The sequence below is a fragment of the Aspergillus glaucus genome (assembly GCF_001890805.1).
Source record: "Aspergillus glaucus CBS 516.65 unplaced genomic scaffold ASPGLscaffold_31, whole genome shotgun sequence".
NCBI lineage: Eukaryota > Fungi > Ascomycota > Eurotiomycetes > Eurotiales > Aspergillaceae > Aspergillus > Aspergillus glaucus.
This window is the reverse complement of record NW_019170483.1, coordinates 166,442-184,416: the sequence shown is the minus strand read 5'-3', so window position 1 is coordinate 184,416 and position 17,975 is coordinate 166,442. Positions and strand designations below refer to the sequence as shown.

The window sequence follows — 17,975 nt, the reverse complement described above, 5'->3', positions numbered from 1 at the left end:
GACTGCTGTACATACTACTATATCGCGACTTGCAATTTTGGATTAATTAATTTCATATTTTCTATTCCGTTTCTCTCTTTCGCCATCCTTTCTCAGCGTCATTAGATATTCTACATATTATACATGCACCGGAGCGCTTGTTGACAACGACCCCCGCAGATCAGCCAGGCTGCTTCGCCATAATGTCTGCCGATTTATTCGCAGAATTCGGCCTAAATTCAACATCTACTCAATCCTCAAACACCCGCCGCCAGCAGACAACTCATGCGCGGACAAGTTCTCTCATTCCCGATCTGGACACATCGGAAGATGCAGACTTTGGCGATTTCACGAGCCCGGCTCCGTCGGCACCTTCAATAGGCCAGCAAACAAGGCAACTTCAATACGATGACAATGTATTGTTTGATGCGACGCTTGAGACTGCTTCGAATGCGGGATCTGATGATTGGGGGGAGTTTGAGACTGCGGAGCCATCGCCGGCTCAGCAGCAGCCGACGGGGCCTATTCATGCGCCAGTTCGGGTTCAGGGCCAGTCTAAGAGCTCTGATCTTCTGTCTGGGGACCTGGGTTTATTATCCATTGAGGACAAGAAGCCGCCATCGAAACCTCAGGCAAGGAAAGTAGTGCCCAAGAAAAGCCCTTTGCCTCAAAGCAAGGCCTCTATAAAGCCGCCTGAACCGCCTGAAGACGATCCCTTTGAAGATTGGGGGGATTTCAATGATGGGCCTCCGTCAGCACCCAGTCCAAGTTTGCCTCGCAAACCAGGAATCACGCCAGGACGGACATTGAACAAACAGCCCCCGGCGCAACCAGAAAGAAGTGCGTCACAAGCTTTCAACAAGATCAGTCAAGAAAGCGTCCCCGCAAGTCAAGTACGACCGACAAACATCCCTCCGCCATCTGTCCTGCTGGAGTTATTTCCCCAGGTGCTGGATCAACTACGACAAGAAGCAACACAAGCTAGAAAGAACGCGCAACAGAAAGAAGCTCTCGAAGCAGCAGCATCAGCGATCACCTGTACCTTGAAGACAGCTGCACGAGTAATCGCCGGCCGCACTCACCGATGGAAAAGAGACGCCATTCTAAGCCAAAGCATGAGAATTGGACCAGCACGCTCCGGAAAAGCCGGCGGCATGAAGCTTAGTTCAGTCAACAAGAACGAAGATATCAAAGAGCAGCAAGAAGCCGTTGACGTGATTACAATCTGGCGTGACCGGGCTGCGCTGTTCAACTCTGTGGTTCAAACCTCAGGAAAACGTCCGGTTCCTGTCATTCCGGAGAATGTCCGGGCTCTTACTGCAAGCGCTGAGCAAGGGGCTATCAGGGCATCTCATGCTTGCGCGCTCTGCGGGTTGAAACGGGATGAGCGATTACCGAAGGTGGATGAGGGTGTTGAGGATAGCTTTGGGGAGTGGTGGACGGATCATTGGGGGCATACTGATTGCAAGGAATTTTGGCAGAGCAAGATGAAGTTACTTGGCCAGCGATAAGCAATGCTGGTTGACTGGATCCTCGTACATCCGTTTCATGGCTGCACAATCGGGGACATCATAACCAATCGGGATTGTGCGTTGTCGCCCTCGTGATTGCCGTATCATGAGACCAATGTACTCATATACTCTATGCGCAGTCATTTCCCAAGGTCCAGAGATGCTGGTATTTTCAAGGTCTGATGGTGGACTGTTATCGGGGCGAAGCGATAAGCCGGGAGCATGGATGGCATCATCGTCAGCTGTTCTTCACGGTCAAAACACCGTCAAGTGATAATATTGTACATTTAGAGGCATTAGAGACGCTATAATAAATGGTTTCTCTAGGAAGAAGTCAATCCTTTTGTATTGTGTTGTCCTCAAGGTAGTTCCGTCATTCTCCTATTTCTTTCTATTTCCGTCTATGGTGACGATAACGATAAGACAACCGTGCTGATACGGCTCTCGTCGGAGTAGCGTTCGCCCAATGTCAATGCCTCGTTGTCAATGATCTTCTTGAAGAAAACATCATTCTGATTCCTGTTCAAACCTTCGTCAAGCCTCAAGTGTGGCGCCAAAGTCCAGCGGCGGTGTGTTCTCCTGTGCGTAACAAAGGGTCCATCCTATTTCCCCTCCTAGGCTCCTCACTTTCTCTTCTCCAACGTCCGCCCTCAACCTCCCCCATTGTCCTCACCCGGTCCCCCTGCTATCCGACCGGTCTACCGAATATACCTTCTTGGTCCTTTTGAATGCATTATCGAGACCGTTGATCTCCTCCGTTACCGCGAGTTATTACCCCGTACACTCCGCTCGCTTGCCCCGCTGGATCGGACCGCAAGTATACTGTACCACTCCAGCTCAACTACGATTCTTCTATATTCGCATCGACTTCGTGCATTCTGGGATTAGAAATACTACTCCGACGGGGAGGTGGGATTATTCATTGTGTTTTAGTCAGCGTCACGGGGACTCTATATAAACCGAGCGTTTCGTCTGTCTCACGGGGTCAGATCAGGCTCTCAGACAAACGGGCCTTCAGGAGTCATTGCACCAGGATCGCGAACAGGCGTCTTCTGCAGGAACGGAAGAGTAGTTTTGAAAGGTTTCAATCCATCTGGGATTCTATTTGCCTGCTCTACTGTTGTGGAGTTATTAAGCTCCGGATCACCGCTGTTCTTCCGATCGCCCTCTCACATCGGTAGAGGTTATAACTAACTGGTCATCATGGGCCTCGCATACAACGTATACCTCAACTCCAACAAGATCTTCGGTTGCAAGCACTGCAAAACCCATCTTGCCGACTATAACGACATCGTGAGCCGAGTGAGTTCTCCTTTATCTCTACAGCTGGTGGTATGCTTTCTCTGACTTGGTATGTCTATGATAGGATTTCCGAGGTCAACATGGCAAGGCATTTCTGTTTAATACCGTCGTTAATATCACACAATCTGAAGCCGTGGAGCGGAGCATGACAACCGGAAGACATGTGGTTCGCGATATCGCATGCCGGCAATGCAAGGAGACAGTAGGATGGAAGTACGACAAGGCATATGAGTCTGGGCAGAAGTATAAGGAGGGGAAGTTTATTCTGGAGGAGGAGCTCCTTTGCGTGGTATGCTGAGGAGGTTCTACTGTCCTGCTCCTCGTCAAGCTCATATATATTTTCGAGGGGGTCTTGAAACGTCCGAGCGTCAGACTGGTTCAGTGAGCATTCTATTCTTCCTTCTTTCAACCGGTGTATGCGGGAAAGGCGTTCTAATGGGGCATTATTTTGTTATTCTTCTGGGAGTGTCTTGTCATTTACAGTCTGACAGAACTCGGCGCAGTCGGAGTGATTTTGGTTGTATGCATATCTGTTTGTCTGCGATTTCAACGAAGCATATCCTTGCTGCTGCACTTCTTGATTAATTATGGAATCTGCTTTATTACTCCAGTTGGTGTCAGATAGCGGCGTCACCATTTCACAGGGAATAAATGCACTCAGCTTTCCACGCTTTATATCTTGTCTTTTCCACTTCATCTTACGAAACATGAAGAGCACATGGATCCACTGGACTCTCACACTGAGACCCCGATGCCAATGAGGAACTGGCTTAGGGTGACTATCTGGCTGTGACTATCCACTACAAAAGAGCATTATTTGGAAGCAAGCGTTGACATGACTCGCAAACCGTAAGCAAACTGTACAACATGTAGTTCTACCTGAGGTTATTACCCGGTGGTCATTCCGGATATCATTTACCTTGCCCACTTCTTCGGCACTTGTAATAGATATCTCATGGTCCTCTGGTTCGGATCTCTTTGATTAGATGGTATAGAAGCATCAGGATAAGTAAACATCTGTACATATTTCTTTTCTTTTGTAATGTCTCGCTTGCCGAGTTGCTTGGATGGCCCTGGACGGTGGAAAAGCTTCAATGCTCCGGCTGGTGGCAGAAAAATAAATAAAAAAAATAAATAATATAAATTTAGAGCAATAAAAGCAATTGAAATATTGAAATATGGAGTACAGAGTGCACATAAAATAATTCCAATAAAATGGTGTTGTGGTAGTAAAAGACATGGCCGGGGCCCACCCGTGATCTCTGAATTCTCCTCTTCCTCTTCCTCTTCTGTTTTCTTCTTCTCTCTTCCCACTCTTCTTTTCCACCTCTCTTCCATCCTCCATCCTTTTTTTTCTCTTTCCTCTTTCTTTTCCATCCTTTCTCTTCCTCATCTCTTCCCCTCTTCCCTTTTCCTCTTTTCCTCTCTTCCTCCCGTCCTTTTTCCGTCTCTTCTCCCTCTTATCCTTCCTTTCCTCTTCCTCTTCGTTTCATCCGTCATCACCACTCCCACCACCATTTCTTTCGCCGTTCCCCCTCGGTCTCTTCCACCGTTTTCTCTTCTTCGTCCTTTCTTCCTCTCTGTTCCTGACTATCGCGTCATCCTTGTTTGTTCTCCTACGAACTCTTCGCACTCCCGTCGAATCGCCATCCCGCTATTTCTCCCACTCTTCCCCTCCTCTCCGTTCCTAGGTAAGTGAATAACACTCTTACGATTTATATTGTGGATTTGTCTTCGGTTCAGTCTTCATAACTTTTCTTTGCTTTTTTCTCCCTTCCACCACCCTTTTTCATTTTTTGTCATGCCCTGTCGTTTGCCCCTCCTCCCCCTCGTTCGAGTCTCGTGCGACACGCAGTGAAGACCCATGGAACTAATTTTGCGCTTCCATACAGTTTGTTTGTCACCTTGACGCCGCTTTTACAAACAAAGGACCACCTACCGTTCTCGAAAAGTTCCAACTTTCTTTGCAGAAAAAATAAAAAGGATATTCCTTAATTCCAACTCGACACCATGGACGCCTCCGATATTCACGACACTACCCCCGTCGTTGACGAAGTCATGACCGATGTCAACAACATGGTCGACTCGAGTGACATCGAGATCACCCCCAAGACCGAAGAAGAGTACGCTCAGGCCATGTTGACTCTTCGTGCCATTGTCTCTTCCAAGGAAGCGGGTATCATCATCGGCAAGGCCGGTAAAAATGTGGCCGACCTGCGCGACGAAACCGGTGTCAAAGCTGGCGTCAGCAAGGTGGTCCCCGGTGTGCATGACCGTGTCTTGACTGTCACCGGTCCCTTGCATGGCACCGCCAGAGCTTATGCGATTGTTGCCAAGAGCTTGGTGGAGGGTGCTCCGCAGATGGGTATGGGTGGCATCGTTTCCAATAACGGAACTCACCGTAAGTAGTGTCTTCCCCCATTCTAACGAAAGTTTGCTAATGGCTCCCCAGCGGTCCGTCTCCTCATTTCCCACAACCAGATGGGCACCATCATCGGACGTCAGGGCTTGAAGATCAAGCACATCCAGGACGCTTCCGGTGTGCGCATGGTTGCTCAGAAGGAAATGCTCCCCCAATCGACTGAACGCGTCGTTGAAGTCCAGGGAACCCCGGAGGGTATCGAGAAGGCAATCTGGGAGATCGGAAAGTGCCTCATCGATGACTGGCAGCGCGGTACCGGCACTGTGCTCTACAACCCTGCGGTTCGCTCGTCCGTCGGTCCCGGCCCCTTGGCCCCGGCTCCTGCCCCCACCAGCAACAACAACAACAACGGATACAGCAGCCGCCCCTACAACCGGACAGGCAACGGAGCCGATTTCAGTGATAACTCCGGTGGCTACGGTCGACGATCCAACTCCGACGTCAGCCGTGGATACCCTCTTGTCACCGAGGACGGCGAAGAGATTCAGACCCAGAACATCAGCATCCCGGCTGACATGGTGGGCTGCATCATTGGCCGCGGCGGCACTAAGATCACGGAGATCCGCAGAAGCTCTGGAGCTCGCATCTCGATTGCGAAGGCCCCTCACGACGAGACCGGCGAGCGCATGTTCACCATCATGGGAAGCGCCCAGGCCAACGAGAAGGCTCTGTATCTCCTCTACGAGAACCTCGAGGCCGAGAAAACTCGTCGTAGCCAGCTGCCTCAGGACCAAGAGTAAATTCGTCCAATCTCTGCCGTTACCTTTTTCTAGTGACGGTTGATCTTGTCCGGTCATGCGAATTCATCTAATTCTGGGTTTCATGGTCATAATTACTTTTCTATCTAACGTCTTTTCTTTTCCTATCCTCTTTTCATGTTTGTCTTTGTTATGTGGCTTCTTGATATGGGAAGCAAGGGTCTATTGCGATGGACCGTACATGCTTGTTAGATACCAAAACCTGATGGTCATTACCTTTTGTCGTTTAATGAACCCGATTTGCAGGGGTCACCTACATCATGTCTTCCTTTTAACCCCCCTGTCTCACCTTTCACTGTCGGACCTAAACGCTCTCTTCCTCCCGTTTCCTTTTACCTGCTTACTTTTAACCTTGCTACCACGTCTCCTCTTGAAAACAACCCTAAACACCCCAAAAAAAGAAACAAAATGATGTTATTTTGTCTCTGGATCCTCTTACCCGTTTCTTTACATATTTCGAGGTCTAATGAATGAATCTACCATCCTAGTTACTTGTATTATTTACCTTCCTCACGTATAACTAGAATCCTCCAGGAGAAGTAGTTCTGTCCGTCATAAATAGAGATTTGTATTGCTTTTGGGCTAAGCCCACCCCAAACCTGCGGGCTATTGGGGCGGGTTCGGGGCGAGCAGGCAAACGATGGCCATAGCCCGCCCCGGGTGACACTCTAGGCCCCCAAGTCTGGCAAAGGTTCTGGAGGTAAGGATAAGGGTGGTGAATGTACTGGACAGAAGAAGTGAAGTGATTACAGTATTGTATTTGGATGGGTAGTTACTTTGTCTCAGAGGATTGTATTTCGTTGTATGGGGGTGTCTTCATTGTTCAGCTTCCTTAGGCGCTACGGTATACACTACATCATTGGGAATGTGATTTCACTGTCTAAAGTGGTTGTGTATTCAAAGTATAACTGGAATGTGAGTAAGGAGCGAGGCTACAGCAAGAGAGACTATCACACGTGCAGATTGGTTGGAAACATTTAAGCAGCAACACAATTTCATCGATGGCCCAAATGTATCAGATACCAAAAAGAGTGGTTCAACTGTCCAGGCCCCTTCTAGTACTGAGCTGATGCTGGGATCCATGGTAAGTGTTCCAACTGTTCTTCCATCTATCCTTCACCCTTCACCTGAGGTTCCTTTACATAAATTTTGCTTGCCGCTCACTCTGACAAGAACACAAGGATTTACTGAAGAGGTTGTTCATGACAGATTGCCACAAGCTCAACAGAGTCTGGCTTCACTCCTTGCTTGACCAGTGAGGTCAGTTCAACGCCTCCCTGGGCATTGGATGGTATAATGCCTCCGACCGAGTCTCACACATCGCCGATGGATACCAACCCAGGCACATCGTGGAGCGAGATCTCTCCCCTCAGCATGATTGATCCAAGGCTCATATTCACCAAACAGCAGCAGCAGCAAAACTCGGCAGGACAGCCACAATCTGAATCTCCTAGGACTGCTGCGGTCCCCTTCAGCCATTAGATCACCTGTAGCGGTCAACAATGATGTTCCTGCCGGTTCTGTTGACATCATCCAGTGTGCCGGTAACAATGCTGAGAAGATCAATCCATCATGTTTGTTTTGTCTGTCTCACTTTTCCTCGTTTGCCACTGTTGTTCCCACCAGTATTTCTGGACCACCCACCTTGCGTGAAGCGCAAAAGGCTTTGGAGGTGGTCGTGCGCTATTTTGAACATCAACCAACAAGGCTAAATGCACCAGAACGCGTGCTACTTGGAAAGCTTACAGAGAATCTTGATCCGGCCAGCAATCAGATCAGTATGTTTTCTGGAGAGCACGCATCTTGATGAAGGCACGACCTCTGGGCCGCGGGATTAGCTCTTGCGCGAAGCTGATGTATATCGTGTCTTGCGGCAAGTCCAAGGGTCTGCAGTCCCTGTTTTCCGTGGGGCAATTGACCTCGAGAAGACCTACTTCCTCTATGAGGCTGGGCAATTCGGCATATGTTGCTCATGGGTGGGGTGGGAAGTCTACCGGCAGTCTCGAACATATGCGGTTATTGTATGCTATTGAGATTAAAGAAGAATACAGTTTTATTGAGGCTACCTTACTCAGGCTACTCACCCCTCTGCTCAGGCTGCTCAGGGGGGTGCTCAAGTCTACGCAGTGTGCAAAAAGCGGCGAGAGGTGAGCACTAAAACGGAAAGGGAAAGCCTTCGACTTGTCTAGAAAATCAAGTACATATGTACAGCAACAGTACTCCGCGTGGACTCCATATGTACTCCGTGCTCTGTGTGCATGTATGTAAAGCGAAAGTATGCATTCATGCATTGCATTGCATTGCCTCTTGACTTGACCAAATCAATTCAGGTGGCATGACATTCGTCGTTCGTTAAATGGAAAATAACAAATAGGTATATGGATGACGGACACGCAACCCAGAGTGTATGTAAAGAAGAAAAAGGAAAACGCCGGCTGAAAATATCCAAAAGTCGCTGCGTTAGATATAAACAAAGAAGGCGTAGCGTAAGACTCAACCCGAGGCCGAGAAAAATAAAACAAGAAGCGGGGCATAAGACGTAAGATAACCGGAGTATGAATGAATGAGAAAGTTCAACCAAGTTCAACCATTATTATACCCATTCACCACATTATCAACATTAACCATCGGCCGTGGGCGAATCCCAAATCGCCTCGTCCCCAGACTATTAGCCCTCGAGCGGCTCTGGTTCTGCTGGATGGGCGTGTAACTAGCCGCGATTTTGGACGAGGGCGCGACGATCCTTGTTTGCGAGGGTGTGGGTGCTTGTGCTTGTGCTGGTGTTGATTGTTGGGGTGTTTCGGGGATATCAGCCTCGATTGGTGTTGTTGAGGAGAAGGTGGAGAGGCCGTAGCGGCGGGATCCGGATTGGATGTTTGAGCGGGACGTCGTGGGGGTGTGGGAGATGAAGCTTCTGCGGAGGGGGATGGCGGATTGGGAGAGGTTGGGGGTGCGGGGGACGGATTGTGGTTCTTGTTGTTGTTGTTGCTGCGCGGTGGGTGTTGGGCGTTGGTGGGTTGGTGGTGGTGGTTGTTGTTGTGGAGTTTGCGGTTCGCGGGGTGAGTTGGGAATGGACTGGGATGAGGTGAAGCTTTGCGAGAGGCGTTGTCGTGCTGCTAGGCGGCTTGGTTGTGTTGCTGGCGTCGCAATGGTCATGGCTCGGGAGAGGGTGCGGTTGTGGGAACTTTCGTTCTCTGCGTTCTCTTCTTCCGGTTGTGCTCTCCGTGTCCGGAATGATGTCGATAGTCGATTGAGTCGGCTTTTAGGAGTAGAGGTAGTTGTTTGTTGGGGTTCTGGTTGGGGTTCTGGTTGCGGTTGTGGTTGCGCCGGTGGTGCTGCTGGTGTTTGTGGAGGTTGTTGCTGCGGGATCGGCTTATCAGGAAGTGGAGGTGGGTCGTCTTGGTGATAGCTAGGACTGTTTCCATTTACCATACTCGCGCGACGAGATTCCAATCGACTGGCAACACGGGCACTGCTCCGTCGTCGGATGATTCCCTCTGGTTCGAAAGTCTCTCTCCGCTGGAGTGGAAGTGTAGGGGTTGATGGCTCAGGGTGGGTGTGGCCATTCTGCTGCGGTACCCGAACGGTTTCTTCCTGAGCCGTTGGTTCGTGTTGCTTGACGTAATCATCTGATAATGCGAGACATAGTTCTGTCAATCCCCGACATACACTGTCCGCCTTCCGTCGGGATTGTCTGTCGGATGGATTGTACCCGTTGATCACGGAAGCGCTGCTCGACGGAATAGAACCGGAGCCCAGAATGGTAGATAAGGCTGTCGCATCTGTCGCAGTTGCTTCCAGGGTTCTGTATACATCATTGCCGAGCACAGTTTTGGATTTGGCCAGCGCTGATTGCAAAAGAGGATGGACTGGGTTGGCCGGCGCGGTATCAGGTTCGGCTGAGGGGCCACTTTCCTTGCGACGATGGTTAGGCGACGAGGACAGGGTAGTGGCCGTGGTCGCTGCTGTTCGAGGTCGTTCACCTCCCGAATTCGAAGCAGAAGACATGGCGGCTTGCGACGACGGTGGTAATTTGCCGGTTAACTCGAGTTTGCGGATGCGGGACTTGAGGTCCTCCAGTTCATCCCACACGGTGGACGGCGCATTGGTAGAGAGAGTAGACTCCGTTCCATCTTGGCGGTTCTTGTCCGGGTATTCGACGCGGACACGCTCAGTGGTCTCCGATGAACTGGGTAGACGACTACTACGGATAGTCGATAGTGCGGGGTTGGGGTAGATACGAGGAGGGTCCTGCCATGAGGCCCGCCTATCTGCGCCGGAGGAGGTACGCGGGGAGGCATCTGGACTGGCTCGACTCAATCTGCTTCGTGGCAAACCGATGGAGGATCGAGAACTGGAACCGACAGCGGCATAGCGCGTGCGGGAATGGTCTTCGAGAGGGTGGGCGGATGCTGAAGAATGCGGGTACGACACGGAACCATAGGTGGCATGAAGAGGAGAACGCAAGGGCGCATGCGAATTGCTGGATCGTAATTGTTCGGGAGAAGGGGTGTTGTCATTGCTATGTACACGGGAGGTTGGGGATCGCAAGGAGCCACTAGAAAGACCGAGTCGGGACTGTAAATTGCGATCCTCGTTAGCGATTCAAAATTTTTTTCTTCCTTGGGGATTTACGACCTACCCGCCTGAATTCTGAACGAGCTAAAGAATTGTGACGGTCTGGATCTGATCTGGCGATATTGAGAAAGATGTCTTCGCGCGAAGTGTTGCTGGTGATGGTTTCGTCGGGGTCCTGCGCCTGTTTATCGACGCCATTGAGGGCGCGACTTTTGTCGGCTGTGAAGGAAGGACGATACGGCACATAGGTCTGCGTAGATGTGGGCATAGTGTTTTTCGCTGAATCTTGGAAAATGACGGCGGATTGTCTTCGTCGCTTGGACGCATTGGGATTCAACGCGTCGTCGCCAGGGGATTCGACCTCGCGCGGTCGGGGGGAATGAAGACTGTTCTGGTTGAGCGTGGACAACGGAGACTGGAAAGACGACTTTCGAGAAAGCGCAGCGATGTGGGGGAGGCTGAAGTTGGGGACGGATCTCCGGTGCTGAGGGACATGGACCGGGGCAGTGGTGCTGGAGTTGCTTATGGTGCGCCGGGGAGCAGGATGATGAGCGGCGGCGGCGGCGGCGGCGGCGGGGGAGGAGGAGGAGGAGGAGGAGGAGTGTTGTTGGGCGCTGGCAGTCAAGGCTCGTTTGCGCAAAGGAATATGATATTCGAAATTGAACTGGCCCTGAGGAAGACGATTTGGCGACGAAGAGGTAGACGAAGACGAGGAGTGAAGATGACGGAGAGCAGGAGAAAATGAAGAGGTCGAGGCGGGCGGCTCCATCGCAGGGCCGGAGTCACGGGGATCGGCCGCCATAGAAGTTAATCCTCTACAGCTGTGGGCGAGATATTCGGGTGTTTTAATGAGATGAAGACAAATTCACGGATTCAGGGGAGAGATGAGAAGCAGCCGTCGCTTTTTATCGTTGTAGCCCACGCAGCAGGGTGAGCCCATGCGAAACGGCCGGCTGGTCATAGACGGGCTGTTGGGTTGGACTAGGGCCGTGTTTGTGTCGGGGGCGCGTGTGGTTGTTTTGTTATGATATGCGCTGGTGATAGTAATAGTAGGTGAATATGACACCGTTTGCATTTGTGTTTGTGGATGTCTCTAATACTGTCTGGGCCGTAATTGGACATCGGGCATCCGACAGTGCAGATTTGACAGAATTGACAGAAAAGCACAACGCGAATAAGCGAAGCGAATTACCAACAGTGGACTACGGGTAAAAATCAAGCAGGAAATCTTCCGGGGTTGCGCGCAGGAAAAAAATAGAAAAAGGCGTGGCTGGGAGGCTTAAGCATGGACCTCGCACAGACAGTGACTTGTCAGACTAGATTCAGGGTTGGAAAGATCGAGTCGATAGAGTCAGTGAGAGTACAGAGTACAGGGTAGAGAGATATATATAAACAAAAGATCCATGGTTGTCAGTGGTAGTCCCATGGTTGTGGATATTATAAGCGGGAGAGATATATCCATATCAGTATCAAAGCGAGGCAATCATGAATCTCAATGACATGGATAGACATGGATGGTCATGAACATGATCTGAGGTGATTCAAATCTAGTCAGGCATCTTATAGCCTCTATATGTAACTATTACTCTCTGCTACGGAATACTTGTACTCATATATAACCTCTATTCCGTACTCTGTACCCGTACCCGTATGCGTACTTAGGTACGTATTCCGGAGTACGCTGGTCTCTGCTCTTGCCACGAGCTGAGCTGGTCGTTTCACATCCGTAAATCAGTCATAGTTTGATAAGAAAAACCCTTGAGCTCATACTTGGTACATAGGGTACTTCACTAGGGTACACTAGGTCACTACTCCGGAGTAAGTCACTAGGTCACTAGGTCACTAGGTCGCTAGGTCTAGGTCACTACCCCTCAGCTGAAACACGGCGGCTAACAGCGTCGCATTGATTAGTACTCCGTACTCCATTTCCAACAGGTTCAATTTCTTACTCGCATCAACTCCATAACTCCATAGAAACTCCACCCTCGGTCCAAGCTCCGTAGGGATATTCCCCTTCACCTCCATATTGTGATGATACTATGATTTCACCGTTATTTCTGCCGCTATGAAGACTCTGACGCCATTCCACGTGACTCGACTGTTTCAGGCTAAAAAAGATTGACCCACTTGGCGTCAGCGCTAAATACACTATGGTTTCAGACCTCAGGAGGAGTTACGCTGTATCGTACTGTATGGTATTGTTGCAACGGACCGTGCAGTGCTGCAGTCGATGCCGATTTGGATTGCATCCAGGTCCTGACTCAATTGAGTTTGTCCTTGCGTGGCAGGAGCATGGACGAGTACTTGTACTATATAAGAAGGAGCGTCTTTGTGTACAGAGTATGAGTGCTCAGTATGGTCACCACCACTACTACTACTACCTCTACCACAGATACAAGTACAAGTACTTGTACCTCAAGTACCGTAATACCGTATCAAAGTCTGTTGCCTCTTTCAGCGCCAAGTGGACCTCCATTTGTTGCATCGCACAGGCCAAACAAAGTTCTCCAGATAGGAGAATAGTACTCTGTATCATGATGTGCATTTTCTGTATTTTCTAGACTTTTTCTCCCTTTCTATATTCAGTACTATCTATTCTATTCCAGTTCATAGTCCTAGTTGACAGAGCATTCTATACCATATCATGAAATACTCTGTACATACATACCGTACGAATTACAACTAAATATAGCACACACCCATGGATGGCTCGCTGCGCCCCACTCCAATTGGCTCCTGGGCGGTAGGAGCGGCTCTCTTATTGGCTCCCCTCTCTTCCCTTTCCCCACCACATAGCCCCCCCACTGCTCGATAGCCAATTACGGATGGGCTCAAACGAACTGGTCCGTATTCTTTCTGTAACAGCATCTGCTTCTCTTTCTTCGCCTCTCTCTTCCTTCCTTCCACACACTCTTTCGCTCGCTCGCTCTCTCTCTCTCTCTCTATCTTTTCTTTTTCTCTCTCTTCACTGGTTGTTTTCTCTTCTTCTCTCTTCTTCTCTTCTTCTTCACTCCCTCTGTTCTTCTTTTTGTGATTTTTGTTTTGATATTTTCCATTCACTCCCGGCTACTCCCCAACTTCTCGTGGGCAGTCGTCGTTTTTATATTTGCCTCTTTATCCTCTCTGATTATATCACACCTCTTCTGTATACCCCCCCCAATTTTCTGTCCCTGGAGGACGACTGCCCACAAATCCAGATTCTCAGAGAGAGAGATTTCTGGCAGTGCTTGGTATGTTCGGCTCTTGTTGATGCCGTCTGCTTTGCTGCTCTTTTATTTTTATTTTTATTTTTATTTTTTTTTGTTGTTGTTTTGCCATCGTTTTGATTCTTATGAGACCTCCGGTTGCTTCAGTCTCACTCCTTGTTGCTCTTTGCAGAAGTTGAACATACAGAGAAAAAAAAGAAATTTAAGCATGGACGCTGATGCTTTTCCTTCGTCCCTGTCCAAAAGGTCATTTGCGCAGGTAGCAAGTGCAACTCTGTCTTGTCTTCATCTTTCTTCTCGATGCAACAATAACGTATCCATCCTGGCTCCCGCGTTCCATCACGACGGCTGTGATACTGAACGGGTCTTGTTGTCGCCGTTCAAGCGCAGGACTATTCGAAAATCTCCTTCCGCCCCTCTACCAACACCTTCCACCACCATGCCCATTCAGACCAGCGCTCCGTCGCATCCTGATTCTTTCCCTTCCTTCATGTCGGTCTTTGGTGGCATCTCTTCTCGCTTCACACCTGAAAAGGACGAAGGCCCTGCGCCTCTTCAACCATTGCGGGTACCCTCCTCTCATGGATCCGCTCCTCATCTCTCTCGACGTCCACTTCCCTTCCGTCACCGCGAAAGCGTCTCGTCCATGACCTCCGGCTCAACCGACTCTTCTCCTACAACCACTGTCTCCACCTTTGATTCTCCTTCTGCTCCCGATACTTCCCCAAGCTCCTCTCCAGAGTCGCCGTCTTCGATGCCCTATCCTCAATTCATGCAGCCCGCACACTGTGGCGAGCCGAAACCTGCGCAGCCGACGCAATCACAGTCGCAGCAACAGAATGAATCGTTAAAACCGTCGGAAGCTTCCAAACCAGTGCAACCGGAGTCGCCCAATCGACGAGCGCGCAACCTTAAAAACTTGTCGCTGAGAATGCCCCCACATTTGGACTCGTCGCGCCCGCCTATTGCAACCGCATCAATTGTGGAAACGACTTCGCACCACTTCTCTGCACCTCCCTCGCCCGTTATCCCTCCCAAGACTGGTCGACGCAAGCCGGCGGGCCTCACCATCCGCACTCCGGGATTCGACAAGTCCTTTTCCGAAAAGATTACCGAAGTCGTTCCTCCGACACCCTCTTTGCGACACGCTGAATCATCGCCTTCTCTGCATTCCGTTTTCTCCCCCTCGTTTGGCCCCAAAGGTGGCATGCAATTACCTCGACCTGTTACCCACCATGGCGTCCGACGACCCTCTGAAGGTGGCTTCACTACTCTCCAGACGGTGCCGGATGAGAATTCGCATGCTGGTGGGGCCCTGCATGATCTGCAGGAAGAGGACGACCATCTCGACTCGAGAGAGTCGCTTCAAGGGAAGGAGCGAAGCTACCCGGATGGGCCCATTCGCATTTATGACTCTGGCTTGTACTTGTATCTGGAGCCGACCGCCCAGGAAGCGTCGCAATTCGATGTGATCGTGAACGTGGCCAAGGAGGTTGCCAATCCGTTCACCAAGAGCCCAGACAGCGATACGGTCATGAGCGCATGGCGCAACAACATTTCGGCCGCGGCAGGAGAACAGCATATTCAGAATGATAGCCACATCCAGTCATCCAAACCCGAATACATCCACATCTCCTGGGACCACAATTCGGAAATTCTCGACGATTTGTACCCATTATGCGAGCTCATTGACTCACGCATCTCCGAGGGCAAGAAAGTGCTCATCCATTGCCAACTGGGAGCCAGTCGTTCGGCCTCATTGGTAATTGCCTACGGTCTGTTCAAGAACCGCGACATGGACTTCAACTCGATGTATGAGATGGTCAAGGCGCGCAGTCGTTGGGTGGGTCCCAACATGAGCCTCATCTACCAGTTGACGGACTTCCGTTCCCGATTGATCCGTGGTACACTTTCGAAGAAGTCCCCGGAGGAGTGGTCTCTGGCATCGACTCCCAAGAGCGAGGCCCCGGCTCCTAGCCTTGCCGCTTCGCCGGTCCTTCCGGATGGTCAAACCACAAACCATGGTCCCTCCCTTCCACCGGTGCCTTCTCTTTCCGTTCCGAGTGATCAGAAGGCGCTTCGTCCCAGCAGCCCGGGCTTTTCCAAGACCCTTTCGCACAAACGAAGTCTGCCTCCGCGGCCCTTGCCGCTTCGGCAGATGTACCATACGGCGGAGCCAGCGGAGCGATCTCAACGGCCGCGCACCAGCTACGTGCAACCGGTCAAGAAAGGATCATTTGTGCGTGAACAACCAGACTTATCTTCTATCTTTTCACCTCGCACCACCGAGTTCATGGTTGCACCACTGCCCCGACAGATGGGAGGTATTGGAGGTGTTCTGTCAGGAGATGTGGCAGACCCGCGATCACCACCGGGCAATGAGCGCGTGATCATGAGAAGTATTGATGAATTTCTATAGCCAGGTGTCAAACCTGAGCAACGATTCCATGAATTGCCCCCCATGAGGTGACTTTCGCTTCTTTTCTTTATTATTCACCCACATTCTTTTATTGAATTCTCGACATCAGTGATGACATACATTATTATCTCTCGTTAATCTTTGATGAACTCATGACCAAAGCGGGCTTGTGGTCGTTGATTATCATTCTATCTATTCAGCTACTTTCGTTGCATGCCTGGAGATCCAGCATACTATTTCTTTGCATCTTCCGTTTTTTCTTTTTTCTTTTTTTTTTTTTCCTCAGTTGATTTCGTTTTTCAGTGTTGAACGGCGTCATGGGTCAAAAACACGGGCAGCGATGAACCCGTGCCTGGTAACTGTAATATTAGTGGGACTCTGTCTGCTTCGATTGAAGCTCTGTTTTGGATCTCTCGTTTGTGCATAGATAAAATACCCAATTGCAATTGATCTATGGAAGCGCATACAGTAGTACTCCGTAGTCGTAGGTTTATCTACTCCGATATCAAGTGGGTCCGCTCCAGACTTTTCTACAACCCCTCCATTTTGACATCAATCCAGGCTTCAGCAATGGCAGACCAACCAACCCATCTTCCCCCTAGTGAACTGGGAACGAAGGAATAGTACGCTATCCATCTCTCCTCAAAATCACGATACTAACAACATAGCTGGGAAACCTTCTACGCCCGCACCCTCTCCCACCTCTCCACCAGAAACCAACACCCCTCAGACCCCGATACCACCACCCAGAAACCCGAAAATGAAGACTCAGAAAACGACTCAGACTCAGATTCAGACGCAGACGACGACTCCGACCCCGGCACATCCTGGTTCTCCGAACACAATGCCCCCGAAAAGGTCCTCGATTTCTTGACCGATGATGAGTTTCCGCTCGCGCCTGCCAATACTCTCCCCGCATTGACGAACACAAGATGGAATGGAAAAGTGCTAGACGATCAACCTAAACTTCTCGATCTGGGGACTGGGAATGGGAGTATGTTAGCACTTCTACGGAAGAAAGGAGGGTATACGGGGGAAATGGTCGGGGTTGATTATTCGAGGCAGAGCGTTGAGTTGGCGAGGGAGTTGCAGAAGGGTAGGGGGCATTCTGCCTACCAAGCCGACTCTGATGAGTCTGAGGATGAGGATGAGAATGACCCTCAACCTGAACCTACAGAGGGAGAGCGTGAGCGAGGCACGCAAATCCGCTTCGAAGAATACGACATCCTCAACCCACCCCCGCAAGAAACACTGGATTGGTTCCCGCAGACAAACGGGGGCTTCGATATTGTTCTTGATAAGGGTACGTTTGACGCGATCTCGTTATCTGAGGAGACCGTTGCCGAGAAGCGTGTTTGCGAGCGGTATCCTCCTGTTGTGGTGGGATTAGTGCGCAGAGGCGGGTTTTTGGTTGTCACAAGTTGTAATTGGACCGAGGAGGAGGTTGTTCGGTGGTTTGTTGATGGGACGAGGGGGGAGTTGAGCGTCTGGGGTAGGGTTGAGTATCCACGGTTTAGGTTTGGGGGGAAAGAAGGACAGGGGGTTTGTACGGTTTGTTTTCGGCGTTCTTGATACTATTTACAATGTAGAACGGTTATGTACTGGCAGGTCAGGGCGGCAATGACACACCATCTCTTTCTATTCTCCGGTCCTTCGCCTTCACGCTCGGGCATCCATTCCCGGCGGACTTCTCCGCCATCTTCACTTTGTCCGTTCAAATCCCTCTCATAGATACTCTCAATACTGAATCCATTCTCCAACGCCGTCTCAAAGAATCCCGCGATAATCGCCCGTCCAGTA

At 50.3% G+C, this 17,975-nt stretch overlaps 7 protein-coding genes across 7 annotated transcripts; 6 read left to right on the top strand and 1 right to left on the bottom strand.

Moving 5' to 3' along the window:
• The first annotated feature begins 13 nt into the window (after window positions 1-13).
• Window positions 14-1,827, top strand: ASPGLDRAFT_52713 (uncharacterized protein). Its single transcript, XM_022547823.1, has one exon. It carries the CDS (start codon window positions 183-185, stop codon window positions 1,488-1,490), a length of 1,308 nt encoding a protein of 435 aa, XP_022396143.1. The 5' UTR covers window positions 14-182; the 3' UTR covers window positions 1,491-1,827.
• Window positions 1,828-2,693: 866 nt separating this feature from the next.
• On the top strand, window positions 2,694-3,090 carry ASPGLDRAFT_39958 (putative Yippee zinc-binding protein Moh1; the record flags this gene model as incomplete). Its single annotated transcript, XM_022545151.1, has 2 exons — window positions 2,694-2,792; window positions 2,857-3,090. 2 exons carry the CDS (start codon window positions 2,694-2,696, stop codon window positions 3,088-3,090), a joined length of 333 nt encoding a protein of 110 aa, XP_022396142.1.
• Window positions 3,091-4,109: 1,019 nt separating this feature from the next.
• Window positions 4,110-4,649, top strand: ASPGLDRAFT_159157 (uncharacterized protein; the record flags this gene model as incomplete). The annotated part of the gene is made up of 1 exon (XM_022542428.1): window positions 4,110-4,649. A coding segment is annotated over one exon (382 nt), but the record flags the coding sequence as incomplete, so codon positions are not given.
• Window positions 4,650-4,802: 153 nt separating this feature from the next.
• ASPGLDRAFT_136915 (KH domain-containing protein) lies at window positions 4,803-5,954 on the top strand (the record flags this gene model as incomplete). Its single annotated transcript, XM_022541483.1, has 2 exons — window positions 4,803-5,193; window positions 5,245-5,954. 2 exons carry the CDS (start codon window positions 4,803-4,805, stop codon window positions 5,952-5,954), a joined length of 1,101 nt encoding a protein of 366 aa, XP_022396140.1.
• Window positions 5,955-8,242: 2,288 nt separating this feature from the next.
• On the bottom strand, window positions 8,243-11,606 carry ASPGLDRAFT_52709 (putative LPXTG-motif cell wall anchor domain protein). Its single transcript, XM_022547822.1, has 2 exons — window positions 10,615-11,606; window positions 8,243-10,550 (listed from the first exon to the last, which is right to left on the bottom strand). The coding sequence occupies exons 1-2, from the start codon at window positions 11,350-11,352 to the stop codon at window positions 8,556-8,558; spliced, it is 2,733 nt and encodes a 910-aa protein (XP_022396139.1). The 5' UTR covers window positions 11,353-11,606; the 3' UTR covers window positions 8,243-8,555.
• A 2,012-nt stretch (window positions 11,607-13,618) lies between these two features.
• dspD (putative protein-tyrosine phosphatase) lies at window positions 13,619-16,456 on the top strand. The gene has a single exon (XM_022547821.1). The coding sequence runs from the start codon at window positions 13,965-13,967 to the stop codon at window positions 16,173-16,175; it is 2,211 nt and encodes a 736-aa protein (XP_022396138.1). The 5' UTR covers window positions 13,619-13,964; the 3' UTR covers window positions 16,176-16,456.
• A 289-nt stretch (window positions 16,457-16,745) lies between these two features.
• ASPGLDRAFT_136913 (putative S-adenosylmethionine-dependent methyltransferase) lies at window positions 16,746-17,747 on the top strand (the record flags this gene model as incomplete). Its single annotated transcript, XM_022541482.1, has 2 exons — window positions 16,746-16,798; window positions 16,844-17,747. The coding sequence occupies 2 exons, from the start codon at window positions 16,746-16,748 to the stop codon at window positions 17,745-17,747; spliced, it is 957 nt and encodes a 318-aa protein (XP_022396137.1).
• Between the last annotated feature and the right edge of the window lie 228 nt (window positions 17,748-17,975).